Genomic DNA, 20455 nt, shown 5'->3' on the forward strand with positions numbered 1-20455 from the left:
CTACTGAGAGACTATGGCAAATGAATTACCACCAAACACGGTTAATATTTTTTCTTGCACGCAGCGAGCCTTACGTCATCGCCCCTAACGTGCTGACTACCACATCAGCAGCTTTACATTTGTATTAATTCCCTAACGTGAACTGCACTATTTTAAGCCCCTACAGCATTGTACCAAAACATTAAAGGCAGGAGAGCAATGAATGATCTTAAGAAAGTTTACGCAGATCTTGTTCTATTAGCTTCTCTAGCAAAATGGTAGCTCTCCAGGTTTATTTTATCTAGGCTACAACAAAGCTTGTGTTTCAGTGAAGCCCAATATTACTAAAGGACGTAAGTTTTCTGAGCTACAATACCTTACAGACGGGGCACAAGGCAGAGCAAAGGTTTTGGAATATACTGCACACACCAGATAAACAGTGCTGCTAATGTTTTATTTCAGTTTAGCCCAAGGACCAATTTTAAAAGATGCATTCCCAAGTACAGAGTTCAGAAAACGTGAGCCGCTACTCAAGAGGTGGTTTTGAACCCAGACCGTTAGTCAGCTGAGATGAAATCCATCCCCGACGAGATCCGAAGGTACCATAAAGTGTTTCAGGGAGGAATCCAGCACTTGTAGAACGTCATACAGTCTGCGTGGCTGCAGGGCCGATGCCACAGAGTGCTGAAGTCTGAGGCCCTTTTTTGGTTTTCTTACGCTGCAGGATTTGTTCCACCTGAAAAATACCAAACATTGAAATCTCCACCGGACCTTAACTGCGCTGCAGTAGCAGTTTTGATCTGTGTTATTAAATACAATGAGTTTGCTTATTGTTAATTGGCCAGATGCTCATTAGCATTGTGCGAGGGGAACTATTGATTGTGATGGAGCAAATGAAATATGCAGTGTTCAGTCCAGCTACAGCATATTTCTGGTCCGAGAGCAGCCTCTAGCCTTTGGAAAGCAGGACAATGACTGCGCAGCAGTATTTTACAATATATTAGAGCAAGTCATTTGAATATTCCAATGGGATTCTGTATATTTATATTATACAGATAACGCCCGTGTGCATATAGTTATAACATCTTGCGTGGTTTTCAGCTCTGGCTCTCAAAGTACTTCGCAAAGGAGGTTAGTCTCGTTGTCTTTATTTTACAGAAGGGGAAAGTAAGCCCCAGAGGAAGAAGGGGCTAGATTCAGAAAGGAATTCAGGCGCAGCGGTGCTGAGTGTCACCACGCCTTACTTTTAAGTATATAGAAAACCCCTGCTATTCACAAAGCCTCGGTTAGGGGGGCCTAGGCTCTGTATAAACAGGTGCCATCGAATGGGATTCAAAGCCAGCCTCTGGGGGATGCCAAGGTGAGGTATGTGCACAGCCACCCCCCTTCTCAGGGAGTTTGGGGCCTCAGTCGGGGCTGGCGGGATTATTTATCCAAAGAGTCGTTGAAGCAGGGGGTGGTTATGCTGGTGAACACCCCACCCACCAGGCTGCAGCGTCATGCTCATGCTCGCGCTCGCTCTCTGGCCCAATCAGTCATGAATTATTTATTCACAGCACACCTACTTCACCAGGAGAGCCGGGGGGAATCCCCTTACCAGGGCGCCCACAGCCCAGGGCGTAGGGCACTCGGGAGTGGCGGTAGATTCCCCTGTTCAAATCCCTTCCCCTTTCGGGGGGGCTTTGAACCTGGGGGTCTCCTGCATCCTAGGCGATTACCCTCAGCGTGCAGCGAGGAGCTGGGAGAGCAGTTCCCCTCCTCCCGCACCCCAGCTATTTCGTGAGAGCGCACGTGTGGAGCCCAGAGCACCTGAGCGGGGATCGTGTGACTCGCCTGTCACTGCACTTTACAACCCGAGGCCATTGGGTGCCGCTGTGAGTCTGGACTCTGCGTGCTGTGCCATTCATGGGAAGCCCGACTGAAGCCAAAGGGGCCCCAAGTAGGGCTGCGGGTCTGCCTGGGCCCAGCCTATTGCCGGCTTGGGGCCCGGAGTTTGTAAAGGGTCTCCAGGACTCAGCCAATGGAGACCAGAGGGGTGAATTCTCTGCCTGGAGCAATCCCACCTGCAGCACGCGGGAATGTCCCCAGAGCCAGGCGGTCTGCAAGTCCCACTGTCTTCTGGCTGGAGCCCCACCTCCCAGAAACGCCCCGCGTGCCCTGTGCGTCGCATGCCAGCCGCGGGTCAGCCCCGAAGAGAGGTCGAAGGCCGTTTACCCTCGAGCGCTTTAGAGGGAAAGGCCCTCTCATCACCCATTTACTGCGAGGGACGTAGGTGCAGCCTGGGGCTGCGGTCAGGAGAGACGTCGCCCGTGCGCAGTGAGGACCCAGCACGTCCCGTCCTGCTAAAGACTAATGGCTGCACTGCCACGGCGGCGCCACTGGAATGGATAAATACAAAAGTCAGGCGCCTGACGCAGGAGAGCAGCAATCACAGCCCAGCAAATCGAACTGCCTGCCCTGGAGGAGACTACGTTGAAAGCACCACATGGCATCAGCGACCGGGTTTGCAGCCCTCTCCACTCATTCGCAGCCATGCAAGGTTCGTGGCTGCCCGCACCCAGGTGTCTGCACGTGCAAATGCTAACAGGCACCACCACTTGTGCATTGCTCAACACAACTACCAGGCCTTCCACGTGCACAGAACTGCTCACCTGGCGAGAGATGGCAGCAACGATCGGTTAGTTCGTTTCGTCTCGTTCAACTCACACGTGTTTAGACTGGGGGGAGGGGGTGGGCGTCACCTCCACTCGTTTCCTCGTCCTTTGCTGCTGCTGCTTCTGGAACGTACCAGCCCCTTCTTTGTTTGGCCGTCTCTTCTCATGGAAGCGTGGTTCCCCTTTGCGCACCAACGTCTCCATTTACATCTCCCCTTGACTGACGTTTGGCGGGCAGCCTGTAAATTGCTTGGCACATATTTTGTGACTCTGCTTAAAAGAGGCCCCTTGCCTAGTCAGTGTATCTGGTAACTCACCACTTGGCTGAGTTTCCAGGCATCAGAGCCCAGCACAGAAAGCCCTTGACGCCCCTTTTCTCTGAAATGCCATCATCGCCATACCCCGCTCCGCCTGTGTTCTTCTAGATCCTGGGACGCTCCACTCCAGCAGTTGTGTGCTTCCCTCCCTTCCCCCCGCCGGCTGATTAATCGAGCATGAAGCCAGCCCAACCAGAAGAAAGAGATCTGGTGGTTGCTAGTTGGGATTCAGACTTTTAGATACACGTGTGAACAGAACATCTGACCCTTCTGAGTTTACCCCACCACCACTAATCAAAGTAATACTTTCTATCGTACAATTACATGCCTCCGCCTCTCTGTCTGACATTTCTACTGCGGCGATAACGGTAGGACCTAGGAGCTGATCTGTGGCCCTCCATGAACCCTACAAGCTGAGTAAATATTACGAAGCCCAAGGAAAGAGAAGGGAAGCCCCGAGGTTGACGTTTATCCTGAGCAGACACAGCACTACGTCTATGCACCACTTAAATCCTCAGACGGACTCTCCATTGGGGCCAATGCGGTGCACAGGTTTTCAGCCGATCCTCTCCACTGGGTGGATTTTACCCAGCTTGATCACTGCTTTACACTGCTGCTTCATTGTCACTGGGCTGCATGGGGAAAAAAACGACTGCCCACCCAGACTCGAACAAGCGGTGACATTCATTTTGAGAGTAGGCACATTATACATGAACACCTCACACTTCTGGGGAACCTTTTCCCTTAAGCATGACCTGGGTCATTAGTGGACACTGTAATTGCATTTCTCTTATATTTCCATCTTCCATTTGTGAGCTATTTTAAGAGATGCTAGACAAAGGTTTTATACTGCAGATGACACTGCTACAGACCAGGTAGTGTTTGTCTATGAAGCTTCTGGTGATATTAACTTTTCCTTGTATTCAGTTGAAATGAAAAAGGATTGCTTTATATTTACGTGTTGCTTATTACAAGGAAACTAATTTTGGGGAAGAAGACAGGCCCTGGAATATGACACATTCTTTTCTTCAACCTTTCCAACTATTCAAAATAATGTCAAGTACTAAAATGCACTCTGGGAACAGTGCATTCTCTTCTACTGATGCGGTCTTATGATGCTGTTTCTCAAGGTGACCTTCCTGAAACCTATCTCCTTTGGAGTTTAAGGTTCTCCTTCTTCGGTCATAATGGTTTCTCGCGGACAAGCAAACACTCAGATCCTGATTTCTAATTAATGGCTCTTAGAGGCTGCTGAGAGTGTGATATAATGAACAGCACGTAAGGCTGGAGTGTGTTGAAATCTGTAGCTGATTAGTAAAATGTGTGTTTGCTTAACGATTATCTGCAGACACAGTCAGATCTCATAAACGCAGCACGGCTAGCGCTGTAGCCCTACCCCTAGTCCCATCCCAGCACGAGCTCTCAGTCATCCTGCTGGAGGGAGCCAGACTGTAGCCTGAATGTCCTCATGTGCTAGACCAGGCACGCTTGGCTTGCCCGTGCCAGCCACTCTCCCACTTCGGGGAGTCTGCTGCTGCTGGATCAGCTCCACTTCAGTGCCGATCCGGCGGCCACGCTGGTCCTGGCTGGCGATGGATTTCACCTCCCCAGCCTCTCTGCCTGTGGGCAGAGGTGGGCGTGATGAAGATAGAGTGAATTGCAGCCTGTGTGCGCAAGCTGGGGCTGGGAAAGCAGCAGGGTCCCCCGGGGGCTGAGCAAGAACAGAAAGAGAAGGTGTCAGAGAGAAATTAGTTCACCATACACCGTCCTAATGCCAATCACAGCAGAGGCCTCCTGAGTTGCCATGAATCAGCTGCAGCTCCTGGGCATAGCTCTGGTTAATTCAATGGAGTGATGTCGGCCTCCTCTGGGTGCGCGCACCCTGCCTTGGTTTCCTCATTTCAGGGCGCCATACCTCAATAACTCCACTAGAGGCTCTCTTGTGCCAACGCCATCACTCCTTGTGGGCCGCGCTTATAAACAAACAACCCGCACAGTCGTCCAAGTTCCCAGACCTCTCCATCAGCACCACGCCTCCATCTCTGCATCTTCCGCCAGGCTGGGAGCTCTTCTTCTTGCTCGGCCTGGTTTTCATCGAGCAGCCGCTCCAGCCCCTTCTCCCTGGAGTCCTTCCCTGCTCTTCCCGCAAGATCTCCCCAGTCCTCGAGCCCTTACTTTCCCTGGACAGGGTCCAGCACACTTTCGGTGCTGTCTATTCTCCAGCTTTGGGAGACTGCCCTGCCACGCTCCACTCCCTATCTTCTTTAGCCCTCTGGCTTCCAGACTCAACCCACACTCGGGCCAGGTTCTCTGCGACCTCTGCCACAGTTTCCTGTTCCTTTCTGGCTCTTTAGAGAGAACAACTGTCCTCTACCAGGCTCCAGCAAGAGTCTATTAACAAGGCACAGGTGGGCTGGACCAGTTTGCTCTTTAAGGGACCAGTCTAGCCTGTGACACCCAGCTGAGAACCTGGTCTGGAGGAGGTGACGAGTGCAGGATCTAACCTCCCCCAGCACTTTCCGAGAGCCAGCCGCCTTCATCGCCGCCTCCTCCCTCCTGGAGATAGAGCAGAAAGTTCACGTTCTCTGACCAAGTTAAAAGACAAACTCTCCGGAGGCAGTGTCAGGGCAGAGGTGGCAGGAGAGGATTTACACCACAGACACACCCCCAGCATGCAAGATGCATGACTTGGGACATGTTAAAGAGGATCCTGCATTTGGAATGACACCCAAAACATTCACGTGTTTAAACAATCACAACCGATGGGCTATCTAGACAGCTCATGGAGTAGGAGGCAACAGAGTATCACCACCAAGTCCTCTGGACGTAGCGGGACATTTTGACATCACACCTGAGGCTGATTACTTCTCCAATGGCACAGACGTATTTCCTCACATGCGGCTAAAATAGGGAACCTCACTGAGATTTGTGTGTATCCCATACCTTGTCTCAGTTCATGGAGCGGAGTTAGAAAGAGTGAAATAGACAGGCTGAGGCTTATTTCCTGTCATGTCTGAAAGTTACTAATCCTTTTCATCTTTAGCCTATTCTCTGGCAAGCATGCTGTGTTTTGAAATTCAGGAGACACAAGAACATCAAAACATTTACCCTGCTAACAAGACTCCTGATTCCTGTGATGGCTAGAAACCTGGAGCGATACATCCGAAAACAGATTCTAAAATGTAAACACTGCGTTAAGAATTGCTCTCTAAAGAAAAGCACTTTCTCTCTCATCCTGTCTCACACGTTTCATCATTTTGCAAAAATCACAGCACTAAATAACAGCTCAGATGATGGTTCAGATGAAGATAGGCATGTCTAATGCCTATTCCAAGCTGTGGTCACTTTAAGCCAGATCACAGCAGCTGAGAATGTAAGCACTGATTTTTAAAAACATCTTTTCTGTAAAAGTAGTTTCCTTTTATGTTTAGTTTATCCATTGTTTTCAAACTGGCACCAGCAGTTGAGATACTGGAGGACATCACCTCATTTAAGGTGTTAGAAGACGCTCGAGTCTGGATTTGTACACGGCTAAATTGTAACACTGCCTAGTGCCATCCCGCGCTGACTTGATGCAATACATATTACAGTGTTAAATAAGGCTCCTCGGAGGATGAGGAGCAGCAGGGGCCTCTGTATGATCCAAAGGTCTTACGTGAATATGAACAGGAAACCACAGAAATCCCAAAGAGACGTGCGTTGAAGGCCATGAACTTTCTTTTCCATATAGTAAAATTCACCCCCCGGGCAGAGGCTCAGCACCAGGATTTTGTTCCATTAAAGCCCCACTTAAGCTTATTACAGGGGATTGAAGAGGGGCAGTGATGGTTCACTGCATAGGGGTGAATTTCACGCTCAGGGACTAAATGGGTCAGTAAGCGGCAACGTGTGCAGCCACTAAGGATTGCTGCACAGTGTTTAAAAATGCAGCCCCCCTTGTTTTAAACTCCTGTCCTCTCCCTCACTGCTTACAGCTTCTTGTGAGCGTCATCTTTGCTGGAGCGAGGTGAGCCGTACTCTGTGGGTGACTGCTCGAGTTGGGGGTACCCTAGACATGACTCATCCCGAAGAGCTAGAAGTACAATGAACTGGGGAGAAAGAAGTGAAAGAAGCGGGACAGGTGCATCACAGGGACTGAGTCTGAATTGAATTCCCCTGTTAGTCTCATCTATTACAGAGGACCGCGTGTGAAAATGAAACGGTATCTTCTCATCCTCTCTAATTAAATATTTTCTGATTTTCCCGAACAGAACAAAACACAGTGGGAAATGTTAAACAGTATTTATGTCTGCCTGCCATCCCCAGGATATATCTGCTGTTAGCCAGGGGTCTAATGCTCAAGCACATCACTGTACAACTCTGTCAGGAGTGGCGGTGGTGGAACAGCACTTCACCGACGTAGCCGGCAGAGAATTAAGAGGTTCCTATTATATTCAAATGATCTTTCGCTTGCTTTCTTATAGAAAAGAAAGCGCTCAGCCGTCATTTTAGTCCTCCTTGACCTAAAGACATCTGCAAGTGCTGACACTCGAATGCATTACTGAGAGGAAAGAGAAATCACTACTGAGTATTTTTAAGGCTTTAACTGCAATGTAATATCTCATTTTGCCACCCTATTTTACCCTTAAATAAGAATGACAATTGGGTCAACATGGTAGGGCCTTGAGAGTGAGAGTGTGTGTGGCGGGCAGGCGGGCGGGAGGGGAAGGGAAAGACAATTGCCAGGAGCCAGCTTCCAGGCAGCAGGAAAGAACTGTTGCAAAGGATTAATGAAGGAAATGGCACTCGTTTAAGTTGTGGTGACAACTCCAGGGCAGAAAGACAACACCTTCCCGATGTCTGCATAGCCAATCAACTACATGGTGCTTTTATGCCTAACGCGGTCACAGAGCTGCCGTTATAGCTGCTGCAATGGCAAAAGGCTGAGCTCAGTCTTTGGGTAGCTAAGGAAACTCAGAGCTGAAAGCCCAGGCCAAAGGGATATTTAAAATGAAATGAGCCAAAGCAAATAGCGCCTACTTACTGCCCCTGGCGGCACTGTAGCGACTGTAACATTTGACCATTGGAAGCCCTGACTATACAACGTGGATAACCAGATGCCTAAAGTAAGCCCCTGAGCAACTCCTTTGAAATCAGCCAAGCACATGAGCTCAGAGGCACTTGACTTGATACCACATGACATTTTGACTAAAAAAACTAGAAGGATATAAAATTAAGATGGCACATATTAAATGAACTAAAAACTGGCTAACTGATAGGTCTCAAAAACTTACCTTATGAGAAGAGACGTAAGGAGCTTGGCTTGTTTAGCCTAACAAAACAGAAGATGAGGAGTGATATGACTGCTGTCTATAAATACATCAGAGGGATAAATGCCAGGATGGGTGATGAGTTATTTAAGTTAAGGGTCAATGTTTGCAGAAGACACAAAAATTGGGGGAATGGTAAATAATAAAGAGGCCAGGTCACTGATACAGAGCAACTTGGGTCAGTTGGCAAAACGGGTGCGAGCAAACAATATGTGTTTTAATATAGCTAAATGTAAATGTATACATCTAGGAACAAAGAATATAGATCATACAGGTGGGGGGACTCTCCCCTGGGAAGCAATTACTCTGGGGATCATGGTGGATAATCAACTGAACATGAGCTCCCAAAATGACTCTGTTGCCAAAAGAGCAATGTGATCCTAGGATACATAAACACAAGGGAATCTCGACGAGGAGTAGAGAGGTCATTTTACCTCTCTATTTGGCACTGGTGCAACCATTGTTGGAGTACTGTGTCCAGTTGTGGTGCCCACAATTCAAGAAGGATGTTGATAAATTGTAGAGGGTTCAAAGAAGGGCCACAAGAATGATTAGAAAACCTGCCTTATGGTAATAGCCTCAAGGAGCTCAATCTATTTACTCAAGGAGCTCAATCTATTTAGCTTAACAAAGAGAAAGGAAAGGGGTGGCTTTGATCACAAACTATAAGTATCCACATGGGGAATAAATATTTAATAATGGGCTCTTTGGTCTAGCAGAGAAAGGTCTAACATTGATCCAATGGCTGGAAGTTGAAGCTAGAAAATTTAGATTGGAAATAAGATGTAAATTTTTAATGGTGAGAGTAATTAACAATTGGAACAACTTACCAAGGGTGGTGGATTCTCCATCACGGAGAATTTTTAAATCAAGATTGGATGTTTTTATAAAAGATCTGCTCAAGGGATTATTATGGGGAAGTTCTCTGACCTGTGTTCTACAGGAGATTTGAGTAGATGATCCCTTCTAGCCTTGGACTCTATGAATTTATTAAACTGACTGGTACACAACAGAATATTAGTTAGGCACCCAACTTTCATTGAATTTCAATGGTCCCGGGCACCTAATCCACTTAGACTCCTTTGAAAATCCAAGTGATAGTCTTTCATTTATAACTAGACCGCAAGAAGCACTACAAAATATACAGCAAGGAAAGAGTCTGCATTGGAAAGAGGATGGGCCCAAGCAGCCTTTTTAATCTCCATCTTTATAAAATACAGCAAAGTACTGTCGGCATGAATGCTGCGGTAAGTGAAGTACTTAAACAAGAACCTCTTGTTAATGCATAACTGTGCTTGTATGTGCATCGTCTAAGAACACCTCCCTTGTGCCAAGGTTGGCGATTTTCTAATTGCATATTCCTCTCATGAATAAATGAGAGGTGAGCCAGGAAACGTTCATGGAGAAGAGGATCTGAGGAATTGAAAACAAGCGCAAGTGACACAAAATGGCTAAGAAACCTGACAATCAAAACTCATTATGGCCACACGTATCAGCTGAGCAACCTGTTGAGTTTGAGCAAAAGATTCTGCGTGCTGGGCTGCAAATGGCATGTCGCAGCCGCAAGGAAGGTAGATTTATAGGCTTGCTGCTCCCTAGGAGATGAAATAGGAAACAGTCAGAAACAACAGAGAAATGAGCATGCTGGATGATTCTAACAACATATGGGGAAAGGGAGAGGAAGCTTCTGGAGCGATTACAGAGCCGTACGTCCTTGCACAACTCAGATGGGTCCCAGGGGGCCAATTCATTTCTATTGGAAGGATCTGACTTCTGACTTCTCGGGCTCCAGGTACCAGATGAAAATATCTCAATTTCTACAGCACCAAATGTTAGCATTTGCCAAGCAGTTTTTCTTTTTCCCCTCCCTTCAGACCATTTCCTCGTTCGGGCCAACGGAAAACGTATCCCAGCATGCAGCTTTCCAGCAGATTTATTTTAAGAGTGAAACCAAACAGCTGAGTTAAGACTTCAGGGCATACAATAGCACTTGGGCACACCCTCTGTAGTCAGGGTTAACACTGGGACTTGCATATACTATACATAACATACACACACATGCACACAGCAGGCTCTCTTTAAACAGTACACATTTACTAGGTTACCCCTATATACTGAGACATTTGCCTATTCTACATATAAAGGAAAGCTGGGGCCTGTGTGGCAGCTGTCAGTAAATTCTGTTTTACTAAGTTAGGTCTTGCTTCCTGGGAGTTGGTTGCTGAATATGCCTCCAAGCTAGTGCTGTGTTTGAGGAGTGCAGTGGGATCAACATATTCTTTTGGAACCACGACGACACGTACCTAACAAATCCAGGCCACTGCCTGGCCTCCCTTTTGTGACCCTTGTGCTTCCTTCCCACTCTCGCCGTTCTTAGCATTTTCTGCTCCCAGTAGCCTTCCCTGCACTGCGACTGTGAACTTCGTAGGGCAGGGTCTGTCTGCACAGCAATAAAAAACCTGCGGTGCCAAGTCTCGGAGCCCTGGTCAAGTGACTCCGGCCTGCAAGGCTAAAAATGTCAGTGCAGACGTTTGAAATCCAGCTGGCGTCTGGGCTCTGAGCTTCTCCCCCGCATGAGTTTTCAGAGCCCGGCTCCAGCCCACGCCCAAACAACTATGCCGCAATTTCACAGCCCTGCAGCCTGAGCTCGCGGCTGGCCCACGCTCTGAGACTTAATGCCACGAGTCTTTTCTTGCCATGTAGACAGACGCTAAGATGCCAGTTTTGGGTGCTGTGTAAATCAATCAATCTGTACCATCTCTTAGGAACCTTTACCTCTGACTACTGAAAATATTTCTTAAGGCTTGCTGCTTCTGCTGCCATTTCATCCTCCGCTCTCCACTTGACAGGGGAGTCCTCTTCTCCTTTGTCGTGACGTTCCAGCTTTTCAGGGAAAAATAAAACAAGGGCAGAGTTAGTTAATGGTCTCCCAATGCTTCCCCTGTCAAGTCGCCGTGTGAGTAGGCGCGTGTGGTATGGATGGACTCTGAGATCGGCCGTGAATGGGGGGATGGGAGACAGCAGTATGGCTGGAAAGGGCTAGGATTGATGGGTTCTGTGTGGTGAAGGGGTGGCAGTTATGTTCATTTGTGAGGGGATAATTAACAGACTGATTGTGAATGTGGGGGTAACTGATGGATTTGGACGACAGTTGAGTGTTTGGGGGCAACCGCTATGACCTTTTATTCCAAATTTCCCTCTGGTTTTTGCTTCGCCATGTGGGTAGGTTTGGCCATGGCCCCAAATGCATTCAATGCATATTGTGTCAAAGAGGCTCAGCTGTCACCATTCCCCACAGGACCGATGGTTTACTCGGTACAGGTACTTTCTCTCCCTTCCCTTTCTTCCCCATGCCAAGAGTTGGATACACACACTCTGTCCCAGGCACAAAACGGCTTCCTTTCCTTTAACCACTCTGTATTTCAGTTGCCCAGCTCAATGGGAATAAGCACACACGTGAATTATTTAACCTTTGCGTAGGCCTTGGCCAATATGCATAAAAGGAAGTGCTGCGTACGGCGCAGTGAGACCTAAATGCTGTTATTATGGAAGTCACAATTTGAAACACGGTCCTGGTGAAACGAGAGTCATGCTTAGTGGTAAAACATCATTCGAGTGGCTATTCACACATATGTGTCCTCCTAAATAGCTGCCACTGATCATACACAGACTATTGCTACTGAAGATCAAAGAAAAATCAAGAACATTGACATTAAATCCTTATTTTGGCTCAAAAGTAGTGCAGACTTTTAATGTGACTGGGTACCAAATGCAGTGCAGTGCATATTCATAGTATCAGGGCTTCCAAAGAAGAACATTACAATATTAACCTTTTTGTTGTTGTCACAAACAGTTACAGAAAATAATGAATTTGCACCTCTTATTCATGAACAAACTTTGCTCCAGAAAATGAAGCAATTAAGAGCAGAGATGAAAACAATGTTACATTTGCCAAGCAAACTGCATTGCCATATATGGCGTGTTTAGCAATAAACTAGGATTATTAGCATATATCCAATCCACAAATACTTTTATTTTTGCTGTGTTTCTCCTGCTCAGAAATCTTCTGCCAGCTACAAGCCTATGAAGTTTTACATTCTGCTACACAGATTTCATTCTGCTATTTCCTTCCATGCCAAGGCAAATCTGATACAATAGCTGCAGGCAAATTAAACTGTATTACTGTTCCACTAGTAGAGGACTCATTTTCATTTTTATATGAGCTGTAGGTATGTTATAAATCCATCTCGTAACAATTTTACAGGATTATAGAGAAAGGTGTAAAAACCAGGGGAAGGTACATTGCTTATCTTGTCAACCTAGATCCTTTCTGCCTCCAGGACTTGCATCAAAGAGAAGGCTGGATGTGAAGCGTCTTTAAACGAATGCCAGTAATCAGATGAGACTGTGTATCTTCAAATGGTGGAACGTAAAGGCGTCTAGGGTTATTAGGGTAACGGTCTTGGTTTCCTGCATTTCACGGAGGGTAATTAGCCATAGCCTAGAGAGAACTTACAAGACAACTGCCATCAGTCATAGAGCCCCCAAAGCTGCTAATGATGTCATAGGGAGAAGCTCATTTCTTCTTGGTGTCTCCTTTGGGCACCTCAGGCTGTCTCTCTCCACAGACCCTTTTGTCTGCCGCCACCCCTTCTCCCATTGCCAGAAGTCCTGAGCAGCGTCTTCCTCTCCCCTTGCCCCCTGCTGCGGTCCTGAGCCACTTCTCTCCCGCAGTCGCCTCCAGAACCCGCGCAGACTTTCCCCTTGTCGGTGCCTTCTCCCAGGTCCTGAGCAGTTGCCTCTTTCTCTGCCGCCCCTGACTCCATTACTACCTAAGACGGAGAGAGGACCCTGATTCTTCGGTTACCGCCACCATCTCCCAGCCACTCAGGGCACTGTCTGCCGCTTGGCTACCCTTGTGCGTTCCCAGCTGTACAGTTAGACACTGAACCAGGCGGGGTTAGGAGAAGGAGCCAGGAAAAAAGGTCTGCACCAGAGAGTTTCCTCTGGAATCTACCAACCCACTAGTAGCTGAGGGGGGAGGTCAGGAGGGGAGGGTGGGGGCCACAGCTCAGGCAGCTGGGGGCTGGACAAAAGTCGAAAGTAGCCAACCAGTAAACCAGAAACGTGCCAGAGAGGAAATCAGAAACCTCCAGCAGTTGGGGAATTGTTCTTCTGCCTCCAAAGCTCTCGGCTCCTTTATATACCACGAGTGGAACCCTGGCCCCAGGGAAGTTAGCGGCACAACTCCCATGTCCTTCGTTGGGGCCAGGATTACACCCCATCATGCCCAAGGAATTCGATGATAACGTAGAGCTCTGAAATGTGAGTGAGGCACCTCACAAGAATCTCCAGCCTCCCCCAAGGAGCTACAAGCCAATCCCAGCCATGACACAACATGAGGTCACAAGACAGCATGCCGGGGGTTGGCGAGAGCTGACCAGAAGATGACAATTCTCTTTCGTGGCCACATCGGAGGTGTCGAAATCTTTTCATTCTGCATCGGAATGAAAAGCGAACCCTGCGGACACTGGTGTGAAAATAGACTTGTGTGGAAATGTCCATTTGGGGATTGAAACCTGAGTGTGTGTCCTGGTGATTAGGGCACCAGCATGATGTGTGAGGGAGCCGGGTCTGAGCCCCTGCACGGCCTGATTCAGAGTTCCCGGGATGAAAAACTCTGCTCCGAATCAAGCAGCGCAAGGACTCCCACATCCCACGCTGGTGCCCTGACGACAGGGTACAAGAGGGTCTGTGAAAACTTCGCCGAAGCACTGTTTTGGCTTTGACAAAACAACGGATTTTGGCACAATGAAATGTAGTCAAAATGTTCTGCCCAGCTCTCGCGTTAGGGATAGGCAGGACAAGGGGCACGGTGATAAGGACAAAGTTCACACTGAGAAGATCATGTGGTCCCTCAGTAAAGGATGGTGTACAGCACAGCAGAGCCAAGGGTCTTAGCTGGCTAATTTCCTGAAGGCTTTCAGAAGAGGTTAGAGACACTTAAATGAGGCGAGGGGAGTGGCTTAGTGGGCCGTCAGGAAAGGGTTATGCCAGGAGCAGGGTGGCAAGATGGAAGCACAAAGAGGTTTTGCTGAGAAGCAGATGAACGGGGCATTGAGGCTGGCATGACCAAGCAGCTCAGAGACAGCAATGAGATCCGCAGTGAGAGACAAGAGCTACAAGTAGGGCCGGCCATGTCACTTTCCCGTATCAAACGATTCTTTTTTAACTTTATTTGTATTGTTTTAGATCAAATATAAACACATCATGAACAAAATATAGAGAGATGCACATACACGCACAGGAGGAAACTAGCAGATAAATAACATTCAACCGGCATTATTTGCAAAAGGAAAAAAAAACCCAAAACCAAACCGAAACACAACCTAAAGCCCTAGCGGTCACGCAGGGCATCAGTTATTAAAGTGATACATAGATAAATAAGTGAGAATACGAGCTATGGGTATGGGGACAACTATATACTAAACAGGAAAAGTATGAAATCGTTTCATGTGTGACCAGGCAGCCTCACATTTCTGCCAAACATGTCTATGAGACAGAGCCTTTTTCCCCATTAATGCAATAGTTGATTGCTCACTAAGCCAGTCTGTTATGAGGGAGGAATTGCAGATTTCCATTTTTACAAAATAACTCTTTTGGCCACTAAAACAGTTACTGCAATCCATTTCGTACTGTTCACTGGTAATATCGACTCAATGTCCTAAAATACACAAGCCTGGAGACGGAAATCCAGTGACACAGTTGTTGAGGAAGCATTGACTATGGGGTTTCAGAAGACAGGCCCTTTTCGATAGGTGCAGAGGATGTCTGAAAGGTTGGCTTGTGGCTGTTTGCATCTCCAGCATTTGCTGTGTGTTGCCAATCTAACATTAAAGAAACGGTCTGGAGTCCAGTGGGACCTGTTTAATGCCCTGTTCTGGAAGACTCACAAGGATAAAGAACCTGGAGGATCTTTGACATTATGCCAGATGTCCTCGCAGGTTTCTGTTGTAGCGGTCAGGCTATGTTCTTTTCCCCTTTTTTCTTCGAGACTGAGAGGGTAATGCAGAGCACTACGCTACCCACATGTGATTCCTACAAAGTGACTTTTGTTACCTATTTCTTAACACGTTCTTCTAGAGCAGCGGTCTGAATCCGCCGCCGCCGGAAGGGCCCTCCCACCCGCCCGAGCGAAACCGTGCCGCCGAAAATGGGGAAATGGCGGAAGGGTTTTGGCGGCGGGCATTGTTTCCACCGTGAAACCCCACTGCCCGTCTCTCCCCGCCGCCGTGAAACCCTGCCGCAAATCCCTCCCGCCGCCACCGCGCAACCCCGCCGCAAGTCCCCTCCCTTTTTTTCCCCAAGTGGTACTCGGGTCGGGTACAGTCGGGTCAAGCGGCACTTGACCTGACTGTACCTGGCCCGTGTGGTACTCGGGAAAAAAAGGTTGAGAACCACTGTTCTAGAGCATTAGAATGGACCAACTGTCCCCTAACTTTCCATGAATACTTGAGCATAGCCACTGAAGGAAGGAAGGAGCTGTGAGACAGCAGTAACTGATATTTGTTACACATGGAGGCTAGTCTATCATCTTGTACAATATGGTTCATTTTTGTTAATCCTTTTTCTATCCAATTGTCTGAAGTGTGAGCCTGAGGCACAGGTTATCCCATAGTGGTACAAGACGAGAATTAGTAAGAGTGGATGCTGTAACATCCTGTTGGGGAGCCACAGTCCTTATGTGGTTTCATCAGCATGCTACATCCAGAGCATATATTCTCACATGAGCTGGAAGTTACTTTTTGTGTTCAAGAGGGCACAGGATCCTGACGAGAGAGAGCACTCATCAAAGATGTGGATTATTTGGTTAGAAGTTTTCCGGGGACTCTGCAGTTTTGGCTGGGTGGGGAAGCCTCATTTTCAGGCAATGAAAAAATATACATGTCAGCTTCAAATGCCATTGCCCTTGAGTTCAAATATGACTCTACCTTAACAGCCAATACACATGTCCTAGAGAGACACTGTTGTGAAGACACAGTTTGAAGAATATTCATATTTAGACACAAACGCACCTCTGGTTTATCATTTTAATTCACACCTCTCATGCAATAAAAGCAAAAAATGTACCCGCCCTTGTTCCCAGGCTCTGCTCAAAGTGCAAATAGCTGCCATTTCCACAGATGCCTGTCTGAGGATAATGTTTTTATCTGCTCAGACCAAATGAGGCTGGAGAACTTGAGCTGAAGTCTTTGCTCGCAGAGAGAGATTCAAATACAGGACACATTGAAGCCTGAGATTTGATATAAAGGGATTCTATTTCTGCAAAGTTTTGGGGAAAGACTATTTGATATGGAGTCATCCCACTTTATCTACCTGAAATGATTTTCTGTGATAGTAACTTTAACCAAACCTCCATGGATGTTTCTGATTAAAGACGGAGAATGATAGAGTCTTACGCTTTTTCCCCATATATCTTAGTTCCCTTCCCTAAGGTTCTGAGGGCAATATTCACACACTGCTTAATGCTAAGGGGGTGCATCCAGAAATAATCTTTTCCCCCCCCCTAGAAATTACTTCTTATGGTTCATGAGTTTACAGAAAAGCATTCGGGGCAACATTAAATTCAATTAAACAATTTGGGTTCTAAATTCTCTACTGGAAACAAACTTCTGAGCTTCTGATTGTGTTAGAAGCTGCCCGTTTCAAGTGAGAGGTAGTTGCTGTATACTAAAGATGACATCATTTACCACTCAACCTCCCAGCCTAGGTTGAACACTGATACACAGTCTTTAAATCATTTTTACTATGTAAATTACATACAGCATCTGTCCAGTATCCTTCAGGGACCAAGACTGGATGCTGTGGTGAGGCGCTTGATGGGGCGTGAAGTGAGCATCAACGGTTTGATAGTGAATGAGAGATGATAGGTAGAGAAGGGATTGACTGGGAAGGGCCTTGAAAGTAAAGACAAGCAACTTCTGTTTGACGCGATGTTCCTATTGCCAAAACATGCATTCACAGCTGGGGTGCTGGGATCAGAGCGATGGGCCAGGAGGATGATCTCGCAGCAGCGATGCTAAATGGAAATGAGCAGGTTGGCTCACAAGGCCAGGGAAAGCAGAGCTCTGTATGAGTCAACTTCATCATTGGCCTGGGCAAGATCTGATGAGCAGCGGATGGAGGATGATGAGCCACCACTTCACTACCTTGGACTCGGTGTAATAGAGGGCAAGTGCTCCACAGACACTTTATGAGGAGAGGCTCCGGGGGAGGAACAGATTCACATCACTGGTGGAATTGTAGTCCTAGCAACTTGGCACTTGATGAGCTGTACAAGTGGAGAGTAAAAATATATATCCCCCTTAGCATAAGAAAGAGTAGGAGCTACACAACCACTAAGTAGCTATAAACACCTTTTGAGGAACCCAGGGTTAACCTGCTAGGATTAGAGTTCATGAATACCAGTAAAGAAAGAACGTTTCCTTCTGGGTACCTTGGATTGATTCAGCCTTCATGCGCCAAGCAGAACTATGTGTTTTCTTCAGAACAGAACTCCTACCAGAATCTGGGCAGGGAGTAGTAACACAAGCCATACTAATACTAATTACTTCTGTAGGACCAGTCCTGGCCACCTAATTGCAAAGGTTTGCAGAACTACGCTATTACAGAGCTGTGTAGGGAAGCGTAGCTCCAATGCCCAGATGTTGCATTATGCAGCAACATGCCAGCCTCTACAGACTCTTTGTATTGCAACGATACGTAGCGTATCTTTCACAAGTATCAATAATTGCTCTGTTTCCATAAGAGAAAAGTAACAAAAGGCACCACTCCAGACAGAGAACTGTCCACCTGCAACATTAAGTAACCCAAAGCGATGTGAACACAGAGAAAAGATCAGGTTTTTGCATGCTTAGCTGTTATCGGAAATGAAAACATTGATAAAAGAGAGATGAGACCAAATTAGCATGGCTGCGTGACATACCTCTCAAAGGAATGGATAGACTGCAAAAAGAAACTGGACATGGATTGTAGTGCAGCTCGATTCATTTATAAACCCTTTTTGTAATTCTGGGCCAACGCTGAAGCACACATTACCCAATCCTCAAATCACAGTTGCTGGGAAAATTACAGCCTGTGCCTGTTCAACATTCTTCAAGCGCTAAGACTCTTGTTTACCAACCTACTACATCTTCTTGCCTTGCAGCACAAATAAATGCACTATTTTTAAGATACGCCCTTCCTCAAGCAGATCATTTCTGATGTCTGACTTCTTGGGTTTCTTGATAAATTACCCTCTTCTTTCACCTCAAGCAGAAAATGCTCTTCCACCAATAATCACTGACTGTCAGTTTTGATTACTTGTAAACAGCGAAGCTCTTTGAATATTTCTGTTTGTGAAAAGTGTTCATTTTCTCACTCATGTCTCTCAGTGTGAGGTTGCTGGCAAATCTGACAGCTGTGCTTTATGTTATTTTATTAAAGTTGTTAGTGCTGCCGAATGGGTTACGTTTTTATCACTGCAATCCTTAAGGGGAACACAATATTGTTTTATAATACGTTCACATTGTGGAACTTCTGTGTCTTGCCCTTTACAGAGGGAAATTCACAATTCATAACTCAGCAAGCTATTGTGTTCCCAGGTCTAGGGCTGGTTGCTGCTTTGAGCGTTGAGTACATTATAGTATCTTCAACTTATGCAATGCCCTTGGAAGAAAAGCCGACGGGTTTAATGTAGCTTTATAGCTAAAAGTGCTGAAAATAGCTTTTCTATTAATTAGCAATATTCCTCTTCCCAATGAATATGTAGTGTTGATGCTTAAGAATCAGAGCACTGGAAACTAATTATGTCAAACTATTGAACTATAACAAAACTCGATTGCTTAGCCAATTATGTATTATAATATTATATTATCAAGCCAGTAGCCAAAGAAAGATCTGAGCGTTTGCCAGCCTCACAAATGGATCACATATTACTTGCTACCCCGGTGGCTGTGTTAGCACAAATACACCTCGGGATGCCAGAATCACCCCACTGGTGGATCCTTCCCTGGTGCAGACCCAACACCGGGACTGTTATGACACCTCCTCTCCACCAAACCCGACAGCATAACAGGGAAAACAGGACATGGCTGGGACGCTGACAGCCACACCCAGCCTTGGCTGCTTTTTCAGCCATTTGGGTAAATTCAAGCTGCCTACAAACGACTCTGTTCTAACACAGTGCAAGAGGACCGGCCGCGCACACCACTGCGGTAGGATCTGGAGAGCACACCACCGCCCTGTGGCTTGTGCCACCTTTCCACACCCCCCCTACCTCCAACCTGTTCTCTCTCCAGTTCAGTTCCACCTCAGGGCCTGTCTCAGTATTTACCTGACAGCTAGGACTCAGTAGTCATTTAATCCGCTTAACTAACAATATATGTGAGCCACACAAGCAAAGGCTGAAGGAACTGGGTCTGTTTAGTTGGGAAAAGAGGAGATTAAGGGGGAACATAATAGCAGTCTTCAAATACTTGAAAGGCTGCCGAGAAAAACTGTTCTGTCTTGCACAGAGGGCAGGACAAGAGGCGATGGGTTCAAACTACGGCACAGCAGATTTTGATTAAATCTCAGAAAAAACTTCCTAACTGTAAGAGGAGGAGGACAATGGAACAGACGGCCTAGAGAGGCTGTGGAAGCTCCTTCAGTGAAGGTTTTCAAAAGGAGGCTGGATAGCCATCTGTCCCGGCTGGTTCAGACACAACAAATCCTGCAGGGGATTAGACTAGACGACCCTTGTGGTCCCTTCTAGCCCCATGATTCTATATATCAGAAAAAATATTGGCATCCTGTGAATTCCCAATCTGCTGGTTGTGTATAGGATTCTACCTCATTTACAACAGGACTTTTAGTGGGATGTGATGCCAAAGCGTTAACAGAAATACAGTTTTCCGATATCTTCTACTTGCTGGTGTTTGATTCTCATGAGCCAGGGTGAACGGATAAGGAGCCCAAAATAAATTATCAGCATTTCATAAAATATTATAGTTTGCCACTATCTACTGGAGACTTTTCCCCATTATTTTAGCACATCTTTAAGAAAAGGACAATGTCTTCACCATCTCATGAACATTGATATTATCTCTGTTACTTCACTGCAATAAACTGTGTATCAATGCTGTATTTTAATGGAGTTACTTTTCGCATTGACTCT

General features: G+C 46.8%; 1 protein-coding gene across 11 annotated transcripts in view; it reads right to left on the minus strand.

Annotated features, from left to right (window-relative positions):
* Window positions 1-414: 414 nt before the first annotated feature.
* Window positions 415-20455, minus strand: part of FHIT (fragile histidine triad diadenosine triphosphatase) — a 939636-nt gene continuing 919595 nt past the window's right edge. For 10 of the 11 annotated variants that reach the window (XM_067541431.1, XM_067541440.1, XM_067541448.1 and 7 more), the window contains 2 exons: window positions 11035-11142; window positions 415-715 (listed from right to left, as the gene is read on the minus strand). In XM_067541431.1, the coding sequence (XP_067397532.1) occupies window positions 11041-11142 (102 nt within the window). In that variant the 3' untranslated portion in view covers window positions 415-715; window positions 11035-11040. The remainder of the gene's footprint in view (window positions 716-11034; window positions 11143-20455) is intronic. The other variant, XM_067541484.1, reaches the window with a different exon arrangement.

This window comes from Emydura macquarii, unplaced genomic scaffold (genome assembly GCF_026122565.2).
Source record: "Emydura macquarii macquarii isolate MOO-44397 ecotype Brisbane River unplaced genomic scaffold, CSIRO-AGI_Emac_v2 contig_71, whole genome shotgun sequence".
In the NCBI taxonomy this organism is placed as follows: Eukaryota; Metazoa; Chordata; order Testudines; family Chelidae; genus Emydura; species Emydura macquarii.